Genomic DNA, 16,131 nt, shown 5'->3' on the forward strand with positions numbered 1-16,131 from the left:
TAACAGGCCAGGTATAGAGAAATGAGAAGCGTTGCTTTTATAGTATAAAATATAATTGTCCATTTTTACTCAACCTTCCGTTATAATGCATAATAGCAATAAGACTGTGAAAAGCAGAGACAGCTTTAGGGGTGTGCGGGGCCGAGTACTTCTGTCCTTCCGTCCCCATGACTTGGGAGTACTTCCGGGTTATAATAGAAGCAACAATCTTCATGTCTCCCTGCAGCATCCCCTGGCGGCACCCACGGTATCCAGCAGGGCTGTGAAGCTGAACTCCATTTTCCATGATGCCCTGCTGGAATCCAGGGCACCTCCATGTTGCAGGGAGGACTCCATCTAGCAGCCTGGATGTATTGGCCGGGATAAGCTGCCGGCCGTCTCTCACACCAGTTACTCGGTTTGGCCAGATGACTAACTCTAGGAAGACTCCAGGTGGTTCCAGACTTCATCCATTTCACAATTGTTGAGGTGCTCCTGGAGACACTCAAAGTTTTAGAAAGAGTTTTACCCCCTTGCCATGATCAATGCTTCACCACAGAGGTCTACAGAGAGTTCCTCAGACTCCATTGGTTTGGTTTTTGCCCTGACATGCTGTGTGAATTGTAGGATCTTCTATACACGGGGACAGGAGAGCCTTTCTAAATGATGTTCAATCAGTTCAGTGTGCCACAGGTGGGCTCCAGTCAAGTTATAGAAACATCTCAAGGAGACTTAAAATAAACAGGGTTCACCTGAGAACAATTCGGAGTTCCAGAGCAAAAGGTCTGAACCCTTCTAGAAATGAGCGATTTCACTTTTGGATTTTTTAATATACTAGAGGGCTTCAAATCCCCCCCACACCATGGGCCTGTGCTATGCGCCAACCACTTTGCTTCTCTGCCCCTCGTGTTTGTGGATTGCACTTTCACCAAACACCAAATTTTCTCGTGGATAAATTTCGTGGAGAAAATTCTTCTCGTGGAGAAGAAACATTAGTTTTCCCAGATGGCAATGCGAATTAGACGATCTACAAGACTCCAACTTAAAGTTTAAATCTGAACAATATATTCAATCTCTTTTCACTGTTCCGTCATTTCACCGAGTAATAATTTCCATTTATTAGCGCTAATGTGATCTTTACTATCATTTTTTGAGACTTTTGAATATTAGTACTTTCATTATCTCTAACCTGCTCTCCATGTCTACCATGCCAATGTTTTTGAATTCTTTATGACTTTCTACTTTGTCATCTACTCTTTGTCTTTTATTTCCGGCCCTGGGCATGGTTAAATCTCTTGTTGTAAAGTCTCGTTTTGCGGGACATGAAAGTATCTCTCTGAAAAAGTCACGTGTCTCGTCACAAGCTAAAAAGTCTTGTCTAGTCCCAGGATTTTTTTTATTGTAATAGAGAGATTTACACACGTTGTAATAAAAGATGTTTTCACTTTCTGACTTTGGGAAATTGAGTGTACATTGAAAAACAAATGACAATTTTACCATTTGAAATTAAATCCACAACACAATAAAGTGTGTAGAAAGTGAAGCTGACTTAATACTGGGTCAGAATCCACTGTATCTCAGTACCAAACTGGTTTAACATTATTGATGATAACAAACCAGAAGGGATGGCGGTTCATTTAGAATTAGCAGGATCATTACTGAGGAACTTGGACAGCTCACAGGCTTGGGCAAATTTGCGGCTGGTGAAATATAATATAAATAAATGTATTATACATAGGAAGTAGAAATGTGAGGGTTGAAAACACAATGGGAGGTCTGAACCTTCAAAATACACCTCAGGAGAAGGACTTAGGAGTCATAATGGACTCGTCACTACCAATTTCCAGACAGTGATCAGAAGCTTTAAGACGGCTAACAGAATGTCAGGTTATATAGCGCCTTGATGTGTGGAGTGCAAGTCCAAGGAGGTTATGCTGAAGCTTTATAACACACTGGTGAGGCCTCATCTGGAGTACTGTGTGCAGTTTTGGTCTCCAGACTACAAAAAGGACATAGCAGAACTGGTAAAGGCCAGAGAAGAGTGACCCTCTCTGCTAGCCATCTTCCAGTTCCACCAATATGGAAGGTTGGACACTTCCTAGAAGAAATGCAGTAAATAGGATTTTTTGACTTTCAGGAGGCCCATCGTTTAATACTGAAATTACCAGAGGGACCAAATACAAGGGTACTGTTAGTGACATATTTGCAAGTGACACCGCAGCTCCTGTTACAGATCAGGGTACCTGGTGAAGAATGTGGCTCTCCTCTGTGAAGCAAACTTTCTATTGGTTAGATGGTTGATAAAAGGAGATCAAGGGAGGGTTAGGAAAAATGACTTCTGTGGAAGGATGGAAATTTTGCTTGATGACCTTTGGAAGAGATACGAGTGTTAGGTTGCAATGGGAGGACCAGCTGGATGTAGGGTTCATTTTATTACTGGAGTTCATCTCATAGTGGATGTTAGTATGTCTCTGGTTTGATTGAGGGCCCTATCCACAGCATGAGGAGGGTATCCTCTGTCAATGAAGAAACTCTTCATTCTGAGGGCTTCATTACAGAAGTGCTGCGCCTCGTCACTGCAGAGATGGTGGAGTCTAAGGAACTGTGTTAGAGGGTTGAGAATTTTTAGTGGACCAGGGAGGGATGAAAGGAGCTATAGAGAAGGTAGGTGTCTGAGTCCTTTGGTGTGTAGTATGCTGCATTCCATTTACCTCGGAAGTCGGATGTTGGAGCTGGAAATGACATCACACCTGAGTCGGCTGCATTCCAGTAAGAAATGTGAAAAACCAGTACGGATACGTCCAGAAAAACCATTCTTGTGATTGCTCTATTGGAATAAATAACAGCAGATACCAATGCATTATGAAGTATTCTGGGTATGCAAACACTGTAGCTACATGTGCACAGATAGAAGTACGGTGTTTATGACTCATATAATGAGACATAAATAGACAGAAGTTCCAATAAACAGTATAATACTACAGCTTTCACTAAAGTTTGTGGTGTACGTCACCATTTTGGATTGACATCATGATCTGGTATTGGACAAACCCAGACTTGACAGACCAGCTTCTGACCAGTCTCTGAGTTGAAAATCTGATTTATGGGGGCATTCCAGTTGAAGACTCTGACTTCCTACTTCAAATGGAACACACCAATAGACAGAGGTTTTACATCCTGGAAAATTAGTAGAAAAACTTACTGATAACTAAAAATAGTGAAGTTATGGTGGAAACGTTAACTGTAAACCTGTGACATGAACGGAAACAAATACAATCAGTAATGCATTCGTGTAGCTGGTTTCTGCAAAAGAGTATGGCTGCAGACCTCCAGCGGCAGACCCCCGTGTGGCTGCTCTAATCATACAGTCTGAGGCAGCACGAACACAATCGTTGATATATCTTCAGTAATTGTAGCTGGCTTCTGGAGCAAGGAGCAACAACACCAGTACAATCGTTGATATATCTTTTAAATAATTTCGATAAATTCAGCTAACACAAACTGTAATCAACTGTAAAGTTTTACAGTTATTTGAAAAGTGAAGTTGTCTCCGTTTGCGAAAGTCGCCGAAAATCAGACAGAACTACAGTTCCCAGGAGTCATAGCGAACGCGACCGGTCGAGCCGGCAGCACAGACGGAAGAGGCGGGTCCTTATCCCTGTTCTCTTATTGGTTTCTTTTTCTTTACGCCGACAGAAGCCGGCCTTGTGCTGTGGCTTCGTGTCAGGAGGGAGAGTTTTAGTCAGAGATTTTAACACATTATTAATATCATATAACTGATTAATTTCCAAAGCGAGTGAGAACATGCCGATGTACCAGGTAAAACCGATCAGCGGGAGGGAGATTCATGTTGACTTGCCCACCTGCATGTACCGGTTACCGAATATCCACAGAGACGATGGCGATCGCGACCACGCGTTTCAGGTAACGTACACCGGGGGGAGCAGTGCTTAGTGTCACAGAGGCTATGGTCCGTTGCTGTAAAAGTACAGCTCGGAGGTGACTACACTTTACTTAAGAGCAGACTGTATAATTAGTGTTCGGTAGGAAAATAATCCTCATGTGCCGATGGTATCCTGCTGGATTCCAGTTTTCCGGCCATAATGAACAATTTTTCCTTTTTTAGGCATCGGCGCTTGACCCAGCAATGTTAATTCTGTATCATCCTGGATGTGTACTTTTATCTCCGTGTGTTTTCCATGTTATCCATGTATGTGGTTTAAACTGACGTGGCCTGCTGCCGCGATTGTTTCTGCTTCACAGAGTGTTCCCATCCAAAATTAGCTCAGTACACTCGTGTCCTTTTCCGACGCACCATCTCGACAAGTACTGGTAACAGGTCTGGATTTCAATGTTCGAATTCAAAATACCCTCTCCAGTAAAAACTGCAGCTTGAAATGCATTACAATTCGAAAAACTCCCCTTAGTTCCGATCATTATTTCTTTCCCCGGCTCAGAGGTTCAAGATGATATTATGGAAAGCCACTTAAGTGACATCGGGCGACAAGAACGAAATCAACCATGGGCGGGGCGCCACTCATTTAGTGCGACGGGACAAATCAAACTGCACGGGGGGTGTAGGCGGTTAATCGGAGCTCCAAGAGGAAAGCCCTCCATAACTGGGATTCGAATTCCGGTGCCTGGAACCGTGAGATAGCATCACTAATTACTGGTATAAATTAAGCAAAATAAAAAAAAAGAAAACGGCAGGAGAGTCGGAGGGCAAGCTGAATGAAGATCAGCTTATTAATTGCTAATCGATCTGTTGATGCAGTGTTTCTCGAGAGTTTTATTGTTATTGTCTATAATGGTAGTGAGTCGCGGTGGGTCTCTGCTCCGACGACCGCGCTTAATTCCCCGCATCCACCATAGGGGATTGCTGTAGAATCAGCAAGAGGGACATCCCACCCGCTCACGATCGAGCTGAAATTGCAAAGGGGGGCTCTAGACCGCCCGACCCTTAAAAAAAACCCTGTTGGCGCTGCGAAGAAACTTATTTTTGGGAGTGCATCGTGGCACCAAAAAGGCTGAGAAACACGCGTGTTGACAGATTCTGATGCAATGATGTGAAAGGGGGCCCGAGGCGTTATGGAGGATCACGTGGCAGGAGAGATTCGTTAGGACGACAGGCTGAGTCAGTCTGGTTTAACTCTTTACTGGCTGAAAGGGCTTTAATACCCCACGGATTCATTTTTAAACCCCCTAATTGGGCATACGATGGGAACCAGTTCTTTCTGGAGGGCCAGTTCATAACAGGGCACACTCACTAACAGCACATTAAAGGATACGTCTGGTATTTTTCAAATGGAAGCCATTTCTTCACAATCGTGGCATTTACTGTATATTCATTTGTCACGTGACATTGCGTTCAAAAGTGAATTACATTTTAACTAATATCTTGCCAGCTTATGGATTCCAAGTGTGAAAAATGAATTGAAACCTTACCAAATACGGTCACTTTGAAGTAGCAAAGATTTCAGATTAAGAAAAGGTGCCTTCCATGTTTGTGAGGCTTGTATGGAAAGTGAAAGTAAAATGGATTATGGAAATAATGCATTTTATCACCGATTTTCCGGCACGATTTTCTTGAGGTGAAGATAAGCTTTTTACTTGCTTCTCTGCTTGCTTTGGGTGAATTTATGAACCCCAAGCTATATTCGGTTTATTATTACACTTTTGTTGGTTGGTTGGTTGGTATAAAGGAGCCCCAGCGGAGTTTCTTGACACACTTCTCTTGAAGAATATGTTGGCTGAACGTCTTCGATGCTGGTGTGCCAGAGAGAGGATTTTTTTTAATATGCTTTGTTAATCCCTGAGGAGAAATTCTTTTCTCATGTCCTTATAATAATTAGCAGCCAAGCAGTCGCCATACCACATGCGCTTCAGAGCAGGTCACCCACCTGAAGCTAAGTCTGTTTCGGCCCAGCCAGTACTTCGATGGGAGACCATCCATCCATCCTCTTCCGCTTATCCGAGGTCGGGTCGCGGGGGCAGCAGCTTAAGCAGAGAGACCCAGACTTCCCTCTCCCGGCCACTTCTTCCAGCTCTTCTGGGAGAATCCCAAGGCGTTCCCAGGCCAGCCGGGAGACATAGTCCCTCCAGCGTGTCCTGGGTCTTCCCGGGGGCCTCCTCCCGGTTGGACGTGCCCGGAACACCTCGCCAGGGAGGCGTCCAGGAGGCATCCTGATCAGATGCCCGAGCCGCCTCATCTGACTCCTCTTGATGCGGAGACCATCTAAGAAAATCTTGGGTTGCTGCAGGAAGAGGTGTTGGTGAGGCCAGCAGAGGGCGCATACCCAGTGGTCTTGAATGTGGATCCCAAAGCCACCAGTGCAGTGACATGGACACCGTGCTGCCAAAATGGTGCTGTCCATTGGATGAGATATAAAACCGAGTTCGTGACTCTTAAGACGTTCCACGCACCCACCGGGATGGGCCACCTCAAGTTGGGACCCGAGTGCTGCCGTGCAGCGGGTGATGCCTCAGCACCACACCAGTTCCGATCCCCAACAGCCTCATTGGCTCACTGGCGGTTTCCAGGGATGAGGCTCCTGAGGGCTTTCCCCCATCACTTTCATACTACGAGTAGTGTGTCCGTCTGTGGAGGTCTACTTACCTTGGCAGTGACATTCATGTCTCTGGTGACTCTTCCTATGAGTTCAGAAGGTAGATTGGGAGGGCATGAGGGGTCATGAGGTCGCTGGAAAGGGGTGTGTGGTGCTCCTGATATCTTTGCAAAAGGACAAAGGTCCAAGTCTTTAGAGTCCTGGTGCTTCCTGTCTTGCTATATGGTTACGAGACATGGACGCTGTCCAGTGACCTGAGATGAAGACTGGACTCCTTCAGTACAGTGCCTCTTTGGAGAATCCTTGGGTAATGCTGGTTTGACTTTGTGTTGCTCATGGAGTCCTGAATGAGGCACGTGACCTGCATTGTGAGGGAGCGTCAGTTACGGCACTACAGCCGTGTGGCACGATTACCCGAGGGTGATCCCCCTTGCAGGACCCTCATTGTTCAGGACCTGAGTGGCTGGACCAGGACAAGAGTAGAGCGACATAACACCTGGCTATGGCAGATAGAGATAGAGGATCTGGAAGATAGGACTGGACAGCATGTCTGCCTGAGGGGTTGCCAATCGGGTTCCTGAGCCGTTTCACCGTGTGGTGGGTACAGCAATGTTTTGTACCAGTGCATAGCTCCCAACCTGACCGGTCCTGACTCTGTGTGGTCATAAAAGATCTCTGGACATCCTTCATAAATAGTAGAGTGTATCACAATTTCCAGGCTAAATTGCCCACCACAGCCTAGTTCTGGCCTATTTCTGGCCCCTTTTATCTCTAATTGGCTTTCTATCTTCCACCACTTTGCCACCTAACAGTTCATATGTGGTGAGTTTACTGGTGCAAAATGGACAGGCATTGCATCATCCAGGTGAATGGTGGTACACATTTGTGGTGGGTGAAGTGGCTGCCCCCTCAGTGAAGCACTTTGAGCACCACATAAATGTAAAGAATTATTATTATTACCAGTTAAGAAAGTAGAATGAAATCCTATAACCACTGTGGCCTTCCAGGATCGGAATTGGGCACCCCGCTATAAAACGTTTTGTTGCACGTCAAGTCAGGTTTAACCGTAATTGCATTGAATTTTGTGCCCGTGTCACCCTCAGGGTTCACTCCAAGGAGGTTAGTGACAGAGGACACCACAAAGTTGGTCAGCACAAGCCTTAAGAACTCGAGGACTGACTCCATGTGGTCCTGCGGCTTTTCCGGTGTGTAGCCTCCTCAGTTGGTCCACAGTTATGGACGGGGTGGGCTCCACCCTTGTCATACTAGTTTAAGTGGTAGGAGTTGATGATGGTGTGGTGGTGGGAGATTGGGTAGAGTGGTCATTGTAAGAAGGTGGAAGAAGATGGGAGAAATCTATTACAAAATGGAACTCGTATATTCATCCATTCTTTCACCCTCCCATTTTCTTGCTAGCTTACCCAGTTCCTTGTTTTGGAGTGCCAGTGTCTATCCTGGAAATGCTGGAAGCGAAGCAGTAACCACCCATACACAAGGCACCAGTTCACCGTGGGGCGCATTCACTAATCTACCCACATTTTCTTACTGAGTCATATGGACGTGAGGAGAATAAGCAGACTCCACACTGGCAGTGTCTGCACTGGGGTTCAAATCCAGAACTCCGGAACACCCGGTTGATGTTAAGACATGTTGAAGACACGGTGTGGTTACCTCCAGCCGTCCATCCATTCAGAGCCCACTCTGGTCTCTTATTCAGTTCTCTGGTGCCTTCAAGTTTGCTCAGTCCGAGTGAGCGGAAGTGTGTGTGTGTGTGTCTGTCTGTCTGTCCACTTAAAGTGTACAGTGATCAGGACCCAAGATGCATCTTCCCATCCATCCTTTTTGAACCCACTTTTTCTATTTCATGGAAGCTAGGACCATCTTAGATTAATGGGCATCTCCACCTTGGCCTGGTTAAAGTGAATTTTAAACTGGTGTCGCGTCCAGAAGTCACACTAACTTTGTCCTCAGTGCTGCTGAGATGGACACTGCACCAGATAAACAAGGTCACTGGGTGGCCGAATAGGCCAGTTTTTAATAAAAATGGAGGGTGCTTTTTATTTGTTTTTATCTGACTCCTTGTTAGACTGGCATACGCCACTTGAAGTTCGTTTGCACTAAAGCTCATCCTATTGGGTGGTTTACAGGATGCAGAGGCTGATCCTGCTGTGAAGGCCCTGGAGGCCCGTCAAGATGAAATCATGAGACGCCTGTATGAGCTGAAGGCAGCTGTAGAGGGGCTATCGAAGACCATCACCACGCCAGACGCGGACATTGACGTGGCACACCTCTCCGAGGTAGTGAACAGTAAGCCACTGGCTGGGACGGCTGACCTGGACATTTTGTTGGGGAAGGTAAGTGTGTCATGGTGGAATTTGATATATACACTGTGTGTAGGACCAAGACATTAATACGTAATACGTGAGTGTAAATGAGAGGGAGGTCAGTGGAATGGTGAGGATGCAGGGAGTCGAGCTGGTGAAGATGGATGGGATCAACAGTCCAGAGTAATGGGGATTGTGAAAGAGAGTGCAGGCAGGGTGGAGAAGAGTGTCAGGAGTGATTTGTGACAGATGGGCATCAGCAAGAGTGAAAGGGAAGGTCTACAGGGCGGTAGAGAGACCAGCTGTGTTATATGGGCTGGAGACGGTGGCACTGACCAGAAAGCAGGAGACAGAGTTAAAGATGCTATGATTTACGTTGGGTGTGACAAGGATGGACAGGATTAGAAATGAGGACATTAGAGGGTCAGCTCAAGTAGGATGGTTGGGAGACAAAGTCAGAGAGGCGAGATTGTGTTGGTTTGGACATGTGCAGAGGAGAGATGCTGGGTATATTGGGAGAAGGGTGCTAAGGATAGAGCTGCCAGGGAAGAGAAAAAGAGGAAGGCCTAAGAGGAGGATTATGGATGTGGTGAGAGAGGACATGCAGGTGACGGGTGTGACAGAGCAAGATGAAGAGGGCAGGAAGATATGGAAGAAGATGATCCGCTGTGGCGAACCCTAACGGGAGCAGCCAAAAGAAGAAGAAGAAGAAGTATAAAAATGTAAAATAGCAGCCTCCACTTGGGCCCTGACCCTTTCAAGAAGGGTGAACACAGAAAATAAGGGAGATGGTAAGGATGCCCACAAGAGAAGGTGTCACAATCTGCTTAAAATTACAAAAGAGGGGCTCTGTCGTATTGACCCAACTTCTTGTAAACAGCTGAGACCTTAAGTTTACACACACCTTGGCTATCCTAATACCCCAACTTCACACGCCTCACGTTACCAAACGATTCGTGTGTGAGGTCAGTTAGTGTGTGTACCTACTGTCATTTCCAAAAGAGCGTTTAAGTGATGAATATTCTGGGTAGCTCTTGTCTTGTGTGGTGTGAAACTCCTGCAGTACCCAACGGCCCCCTCTTCTTCTCCGTGATCCGCTCCCTCGTCTGACTCTATAATGACCTGCTTAAAAAAAGAATGTGAACGAGCCGCCAGACAGCCCGGCCGCAAAGGGAATCCGAGCTACTGACTGTTTGGACGTAGCCAGTATTGTACAGCATGCAGCCTCCTGTTCCCACCAACAAGAAAAGCAACTAGCAGAATGAAAATAGAAATTAAGGCATATATAAAAGTAAAGGATAAGTTTGGTATTTTTCAAGTCCCACGTTATTTGTACACAGACATGCTACATATGTATTTGCCACACAAAATTGTGTTCTAAAGTTGAAAACATGTCAGTCTGTCATTTCCCAACCCGCTATATCCTAACACAGGGTCACGGGAGTCTGCTGGAGGCAATCCCAGCCAGCACAGGGCGCAAGGCAGGAACAAATCCCTGGGTGGGGTGCCAGCCCACCGCAGAACATTTTTTTAACTTTACATTATTTATCTTACCCACACTGGTGCCTTACTCTGGAGGCTATAGGGCATGGACGAAAAGCTGAAAAACGTAACAAATGCATCAGGGTTTCAAGCCAAGACAATCGTCGAGTATTGATCTGCTTCTAGTGGTTACCCACACCGTACAAAATTATTTATACATGTCAGTTTTGAAAAAAGAACAACAATATTAGGTGATTTAGCCGTTTTAAAAGAAGCCAAAACTCTGTGTGTGTCAGCCTGAGAGCCTGGCACCACCACAGTTAGGGTTTCCTCTCAAAAGACCAAATCACAGTAAACGTTGTGTGCCACACGGTTGATTTTGTTTAGATTTGCGTCTGTATCTATGAGAGAACACAAGCAAATATAAAACATATTCTTACCTTGAGGAAAACTGTACTTGCGAATTTCCGGATCCCTTTTGTTGTCACAAACATGCATCAGAACGTTTTTAAGCTTTTGTTTTCAGGAGGTGTTCTGTGCTCCATAGACTCTATTATGAGGTGCCAATGTGGGCAAGTTATTTTTTTACATTTATAGAAAACACTTAGCTTGAGAACACAATTTTGCATTTAATTAAATTGTGTCTGCTTTAAGACGAAGGGTTTTTAAGTAATCAACAGAAGTTGGGACACCTGTGCAAATTGTTTGCTTCAACTTGAAAGGCTTCATTTACTTGAATTGCTGCAGAACATCTGTACGTTGTAACCTACTGGTTGATCCCTGAAGGAGGCCTATTTGTAATACAGTGGAATCTCGAGATACGATCACCTCTGTATACGAGAAATTCAAAGTATGAGCGAAAAATTCGGATCTAAATACAAGCATTGGCTCACGTAAAGAGCCACGAGCCAGGCTGTGGTTATGCGTGACGCGTTTCCCGATCCGCCTCGACTCGGGGATTCACCCAAGCTGACGCTGCCAGCCCGTCCGCTCACTCAGTGTTCCTTGTTCTCCCGTAGCGCGAGGATCTACGCGTTTGTGCGCTTGTGATTTCGTTGTTTCGCTGTAGCAGTTCGCCATATAAGCGTATACAAAAATATCGTGGACAAGTAGACGGAGAATAGGAGACGATTGCCCCCAAAATGGGAGAGAGATAAGGAGAGACGCGCACGAGAGAGAAGAACCATCAGCTCAGTTATGATCACAACGCTCAGCAGACAAAGTGTATCCATACTACTTGTATTGCAAGACATCGCTCGTTTTATCAAGTCAAAATTAAAAAATTTAGCTTGACTTGCAAAACGCCAAGTTACTTGCAAACCGAGGTTCCACTTGTATATATTATTTATCAGTGTTATTTGGTAGGAAAATCGATTGTTATGTTGATATTTTTGGGGGTGCGGAACGGATTAACTGGATTTCCATTATTTTCAATGGGGAAGTTTGTTCTAGATATGAGAAATTCGCTATATGAGCTCAGTGCTGGAACGAATTAAACTCGTATCTCGAGGTTCCACCGTATTCTGAAATTTCCTTTTTTTTTCAGTTTTTGGTAACGTAAATTTTAAATTTAAGCCTCTGGCAGTTTACTGCTTACCTTTTCAACATTTTGGGTCATGCATTGCATTTCAGTTGATTACATTTGAAGAAAACCTAAGGTGTTCTAAAACCTTTGACTGGTAGTGTACATGTAACAGAAACATTCGTCTCCCTTCTTTGTTCTAACTGTCAGAATTATGGAGCTCTAAGGGACATCGTGATCAACGCCAACCCCTCTCACCCGCCCCTCTCCCTCCTCGTCTTGCACTGCCTGCTGCGTGAGCGCTTCCACGTGCTGTCCACAGTTCACGTGCACTCATCTGTGAGCAACGTGCCCCCGCACCTCCTGGCCTGCTTCGAGGAACAAGACAAAAACCAGTCGAGACACGACTTCCAGCTGGGCTTCACACTTATTTGGAAAGACGGTAAGCGCTGCTGGGCGTAAAGTGAGTTTCTGTATTGATATGAAACCTTGTTTTTAGTCTTGTGGTGGAATTCCCAGCACTGGTCATGTGGGGGGAGTCATTGTTACCCATTGGTTTTCTGTCTAACCAGGGTGTTCCATCAGGGGTCAACATCTCACAGCGTGTGGTGGGTACAGCAATGTTCTGTACCAATGCATAGCTCTGTTCTGTTCTCTCTGTGGTCATAAAAGATCTCTGGACATCCTTCATAAAGAGTAGAGTGTATCTCAATGTCCAGGCTAAATTGCACACCACAACCTAGTCATTCTGGCCCCTTAATCATCCCCTGTCTCTAATTGGTTTTCTATCTGTCACCACTTTGCCACCTAACAGCTCATACGTGGTGAGTGTACTGGTCCAAAAATGGCTGGCTTTGTATCATCCAGGTGGATGCAACACATTAGTGGTGGCTGGAATGGCTTCCCACTCAGTGAAGTGCTACATAAATGTAAAGAAATATTATTATTAATACTACTACTAGTTAAGGAAATTGTTAGGATGAAAACCTGTAGCCACTGTGGCCTTCCAGGATCAGAGATGGGCACACCCTTCCTCGAGGGTGATCCGGCTCACAGGACCCTCATTGTTGAGGAACCGAGTGGCAGGACCAGGCCAAGGGGATACTCACGTAACACCTGGCTGCGGCAGATAGAGGGTCAAATCTGGAGGGTGGGACTGGACCGTGGGTCTGAGGGTTTGCCAACCAGGATTCCGAAGTGTTTCGTTGTGTGGTGGGTGCGGCAACATGCTGTACCAGTGCATGCTCCTCAACCTGACCTGGTGGCATTTCCATGTTCCATTACTCTGTTGAATGTAAAATGAAGAATGGTAGACACCAAATACTTCTGTCAGTTTCATCGTAGTTCAGACAAAATTGTTACGTATTTATTTTTTAAGTTGATGGGTACCAGTAGTTTTGTCCATATCTAAATGAAAGAAATGGGATTTTAATTTTAGTACTAATATTTTTTTTAAGTGGGCCCTTTTGCTCAAGTGTCCTCATTTTCCTCCCATTTCTTTTCAGTGCCAACACCTCAAATGAAGTTCAGCATCCAGAACATGTGCCCAATCGAAGGGGAAGGTAACATCGCCCGCTTCCTGTTCGCTCTGCTCGGGCAGCAGCAGGACCCGATCACAGCCACTCTGGTGGACAGCTGGATTGACATGGCCATCTTCCAGCTGGCCCAGGGGAGCAGTAAGGAGAAGGCTGCAGTCTTGCGGACCATCAACGCTGCCCTCGGCCGATCGCCCTGGCTGGTGGGAGCGCACCGCTCACTGGCTGACATTGTGACCTGCTGTGTAGTGTTGCAGGCTGCCGGTCCTGTGGCCATCCCTGCCAATGTTCAGAAGTGGATGAAGTCGTGCGAAAACTTGCCAGAGTTTAATGGAGTGTACAAACTGTTGCAGTGAGTATGGGTAGGAGATTCAGGTTTTCTTTTTGAAGAAGAGATCAGGTTAAGGAGGGGGGAAAAAAGGGACTTTACCACGTGCCTACTTGACCTTGTTTGTTGCTGATGCAATGGAAAATACCCATAACACCAACCCACTGCCACCCTAATAAAAGACATCTTTCAATGTTACCTGTTGGCAAATCAAGTTTGTGTGTTTCATTTTCCCGAGTGCACAAGACATGGAGGACTTGCCATGTAAACTTGGCTCCTGAAGATCTGGCTGACATCTCTACATTTCATGACGATTTCAATAGTTGATAGGAACCCGGGCTTTTTACAGCACAGGCTTACATAGCTAGTAGAATATAAAAAAATGTCCTACAATGCAGACTTTCAATCGATGTACATATACTGTTTACTGAAAGGAGACATGGAAGACTCGCTTATTAATAATAAAAAATCTGTACATTTCTTTAATTACAAGTACAAATTTTACAATTCGTCCCACTGGCCTTTTACACATATGCTGTATGTACTGCTTGATTTAAGATGAGACCATCTTTGAAAGTGTAGTTTCCTCCTCTGCGTTAAACTGGCTTCTCATAAGAAAGCTGATCTGTTGCCGGAGCTTCACAATTTCTTCTTCTTGGTCTTCCACCTTCTTTTGTAAGGTCTGAATAACCTATAAAGCAAAAACATATTGGAGTTTTTAGAGCACTGACTTATTCCGTGTTTTATATTTATAATAAATTAATGTTACATGTAATTATAAAAAGAGCTGGTCTTACCTCTGTACATATTTTCACAAGGTAGGCTGACAACACTTATTAGTCAGAATAGTATCTTACTGTCGTATTTTTGGCCTAACACTGCCATTTTCACTTTATGCAGTAATCTCACCTCTTTGGCACTGTGGAAGAGTTCACTCTGAAGCAGCTGGGCAGCACTAGGCCTCTGCAGGGGGTCCGGGTTTGTTAGCAGCTTTATAAACGTAGCTAGGCCTGGCCATTGCTGGGTAAATGAATCCTGAATGTTGCCTTCACGCAGTTCTGTCAGAGTCTTGATTCTCTCCATCTCGGTCCGAAATGGCTGGAAGAGTTCCAGCGCCATGATACCCACGCTGTACATATCGGACTACAAAGCACAGAAGGGAGGTTGAGATCCAGAATGTCTCAATTTGTATTCATCCACCCCATTAAAAAAATTAAGTTGTGTAGGCTCACCTTGGAATCATAGTGAGATCCTCTCAGCTGCTCAGGTGCAGCATAAATGTACGTCCCAACTCCTGATGTATGTGAAAATTCTGGAGATAAAACAAACACACTAAGTGAATACAGGGCACCGCACTTGAATGTTGCAGGTTGATAAAGGAAGAAAAAAAAAAAAACCACACAATTTCCTACAGTCTTCCATGATGTCTACAGGTTTATAGTGGTATAATAGAGACAGAACATACAAGTCAATCAGACTTAATCAGCTTCCAAAGTGACTCCCACATGTGACAAATTGATTTATTTCAAACCTAACTGACAAATGTACATCTCTCTATTATAAAAAAAAATCTTGAAAGCAGACGAGACGTGATTTTCTCTGAGAAACACTTACACGTCCCGTGAGACAAACAAATGGAAATTATTACTCTGTGAAATAATGGAACAGCGAAAACAGATCAAATATATTGTTCGGATTTAAACTTGAAGTGAGAGACTTGTACAGTGGTGTGAAAAACTATTGGCCCCCTTCCTGATTTCTTATTCTTTTGCATGTTTGTCACACAAAATGTTTCTGATCATCAAACACATTTAACCATTAGTCAAATATAACACAAGTAAACACAAAATGCAGTTTTTAAATGATGGTTTTTATTATTTAGGGAGAAAAAAAATCCAAGCCTACATGGCCCTGTGTGAAAAAGTAATTGCCCCCTGAACCTAATAACTGGTTGGGCCACCCTTAGCAGCAATAACTGCAATCAAGCGTTTGCGATAACTTGCAATGAGTCTTTTACAGCGCTCTGGAGGAATTTTGGCCCACTCATCTTTGCAGAATTGTTGTAATTCAGCTTTATTTGAGGGTTTTCTAGCATGAACCGCCTTTTTTTCAATTGGATTCAGGTCAGGACTTTGACTAGGCCACTCCAAAGTCTTCATTTTGTTTTTCTTCAGCCATTCAGAGGTGGATTTGCTGGTGTGTTTTGGGTCATTGTCCTGTTGCAGCACCCAAGATCGCTTCAGCTTGAGTTGACGAACAGATGGCGGACATTCTCCTTCAGGATTTTTGGTAGACAGTAGAATTCATGGTTCCATCTATCACAGCAAGCCTTCCAGGTCCTGAAGCAGCAAAACAACCCCAGACCATCACACTACCACCACCATATTTTACTGTT

At 44.8% G+C, this 16,131-nt stretch overlaps 2 protein-coding genes across 4 annotated transcripts in view; one reads left to right on the plus strand and one right to left on the minus strand.

The window, feature by feature from the left end:
- The first annotated feature begins 3,648 nt into the window (after positions 1-3,648).
- aimp2 (aminoacyl tRNA synthetase complex interacting multifunctional protein 2) lies at positions 3,649-13,934 on the plus strand. Of its 2 annotated transcripts, none has more exons than XM_039776453.1 (4): positions 3,649-3,903; positions 8,693-8,899; positions 12,084-12,315; positions 13,379-13,934. In XM_039776453.1, the coding sequence occupies exons 1-4, from the start codon at positions 3,784-3,786 to the stop codon at positions 13,762-13,764; spliced, it is 945 nt and encodes a 314-aa protein (XP_039632387.1). In that variant the 5' UTR covers positions 3,649-3,783; the 3' UTR covers positions 13,765-13,934. The 2 variants fall into 2 exon arrangements, with proteins under 2 accessions (XP_039632387.1, XP_039632388.1); XM_039776454.1 differs by having other exon boundaries at positions 3,649-3,798.
- A 202-nt stretch (positions 13,935-14,136) lies between these two features.
- Positions 14,137-16,131, minus strand: part of eif2ak1 (eukaryotic translation initiation factor 2-alpha kinase 1) — a 36,612-nt gene continuing 34,617 nt past the window's right edge. For both annotated transcript variants that reach the window (XM_039776451.1, XM_039776452.1), the window contains exons 13-15: positions 14,969-15,048; positions 14,646-14,879; positions 14,137-14,427 (exon numbers count right to left, since the gene is read on the minus strand). In XM_039776451.1, coding sequence (XP_039632385.1) covers positions 14,290-14,427; positions 14,646-14,879; positions 14,969-15,048 — 452 coding nt within the window. In that variant the 3' untranslated portion in view covers positions 14,137-14,289. The remainder of the gene's footprint in view (positions 14,428-14,645; positions 14,880-14,968; positions 15,049-16,131) is intronic.

The sequence above is a fragment of the Polypterus senegalus genome, chromosome 13 (assembly GCF_016835505.1).
Source record: "Polypterus senegalus isolate Bchr_013 chromosome 13, ASM1683550v1, whole genome shotgun sequence".
NCBI classification, from domain to species: domain Eukaryota; kingdom Metazoa; phylum Chordata; class Cladistia; order Polypteriformes; family Polypteridae; genus Polypterus; species Polypterus senegalus.